Here is a 1,703-nt window from a genome sequence, read left to right on the forward strand (position 1 = left end):
AATTCAACTCTTCCTTCCATTTTGCTTGTTCCATTTGATAAGCGTATTTCACCATTAGCACAATCAGAATATGCTACAGCGAAACCTGTGATTGAGTAATAATTGTACATATTATGGTCATTGTACCATGACAGGCAGCTGATGCATCAGAGTATACAGTGCAGGATTCTTGTCCTTGTGTACTTGAGGGGCAATCCCATATACTCTCTTCATTACCAGTACAATTAAGATTAACAATGTGAAGGGGAATGACATTATAATAACGAAGTCTTCCCAGTGAAATTGACCCTACCAGTCAACATTATATTAAGAAAATATAAGTACACATACCTAATGCAGTGTATCCTAAATGTTTACAGACAACTTGAGCATCATTGTCAGTAAAATGATGATAGCATATACTACCCCAAGAACCATCAACACAAACTTCAACACGTCCAACATCTTCAAAATAAGAATCATAAGGTATCAGTCTAACACTACCTTCAGTACAATCTAACCATAATGAATATCAAAATTAAATAGACTCAAACATTGGTCATACTGTGGCATCTAACTGCTGCAGTGTGTCTAGCATCACACCTAGATAACTTAGTGTAATGTGTTAGATTGCATTGCTTAATACTAGTAGCAGATTGAGAGCAGCTCATATCAGCTACCAGCAAAACATCTACACTAGAAGACTCAACAAAATAAGTCATTCCACTGCCTTTATTAATAAAAATTAACAAAGTAACTCAAACTAGGATGATTACCATTGTATCCAAGCTCTCTACAGATTAGGTTAGCATCCACACGATAAAAGTAGTGATTTTCCTTGGAACAAAATGTACCCCAGACCCTATTAAGACATATTTGAGCTATTCCCTCCTTTGTAGTTGCTCCATCCACCAAGCGAACTGCATAATCAGTACAATTATTATGTGCAATACCAACACCTACAATTTTTCATTAAAATGAATCATATTTGTCAAAACCTAACCTTGACAAATAGCACCAGCATCTTGAGTGTTGTAGCAAGATCCAGTAGTTGAGTAGGAACAGTTAAGCAGTGTACTTTCATTACCACTACAATTCACACTGTAAAGATGAAAAGGTAACCAGTTTTCAGTAAAATATGAAGTTTTAGCTATAGCTCCTATGTATTATAAATAATAATGAAAGGAAAAATACACAACGTTTTACCATAAGGAGAGTAGCCCAGCTGTCTGCATACTACACTGGCATCATTATTATCCCAACCATTGTCACAAATGGTGCCCCAAGTTCCATTAATACATACTTCAACTCGACCAAATTCTTCATATCTATCATCACCTTCTAATCGAACAGACCCCTCAATACAAGGAGCTATAAGAGAAGTGGACAACAAATCAATAAACAATAAAATAACAATAAATAAACAATAAAATAACAATTATTAAACAATAAACAATAACAACAGAAGCAAATTGCACTTACATTCACATTCAACTCCAGCATGGTATGAATAGCCACAGGAAGAGGTGTAATAGTGACATTTTAGTAGAGAGGCTTCAATTCCATAGCAGATAAAATATGATGAATGCATAGGACCAAAACCTTTTCCAATATTAATAGAATCTGCACCTAAAAATTAGAATAGTATTAATTATCCTATTACCATAATGTAAGCAAAACTAACCAATAGAAGTAAATCCTAATTGTCTACACACAACTTGTGC

General features: G+C 34.5%; 1 protein-coding gene across 1 annotated transcript; it reads right to left on the reverse strand.

Annotated features, from left to right (window-relative positions):
- Positions 1 to 52: 52 nt before the first annotated feature.
- LOC105316059 (neurotrypsin-like) lies at positions 53 to 1,608 on the reverse strand (the record flags this gene model as incomplete). Its single annotated transcript, XM_011410857.1, has 8 exons — positions 53 to 85; positions 127 to 288; positions 331 to 495; positions 545 to 709; positions 756 to 938; positions 983 to 1,138; positions 1,186 to 1,350; positions 1,462 to 1,608. Coding segments are annotated over 8 exons (1,176 nt in total), but the record flags the coding sequence as incomplete, so codon positions are not given.
- Between the last annotated feature and the right edge of the window lie 95 nt (positions 1,609 to 1,703).

This window comes from Amphimedon queenslandica, unplaced genomic scaffold (assembly GCF_000090795.2).
Source record: "Amphimedon queenslandica unplaced genomic scaffold, v1.1 AMPQUscaffold_5588_Cont22445, whole genome shotgun sequence".
Taxonomy (NCBI): domain Eukaryota; kingdom Metazoa; phylum Porifera; class Demospongiae; order Haplosclerida; family Niphatidae; genus Amphimedon; species Amphimedon queenslandica.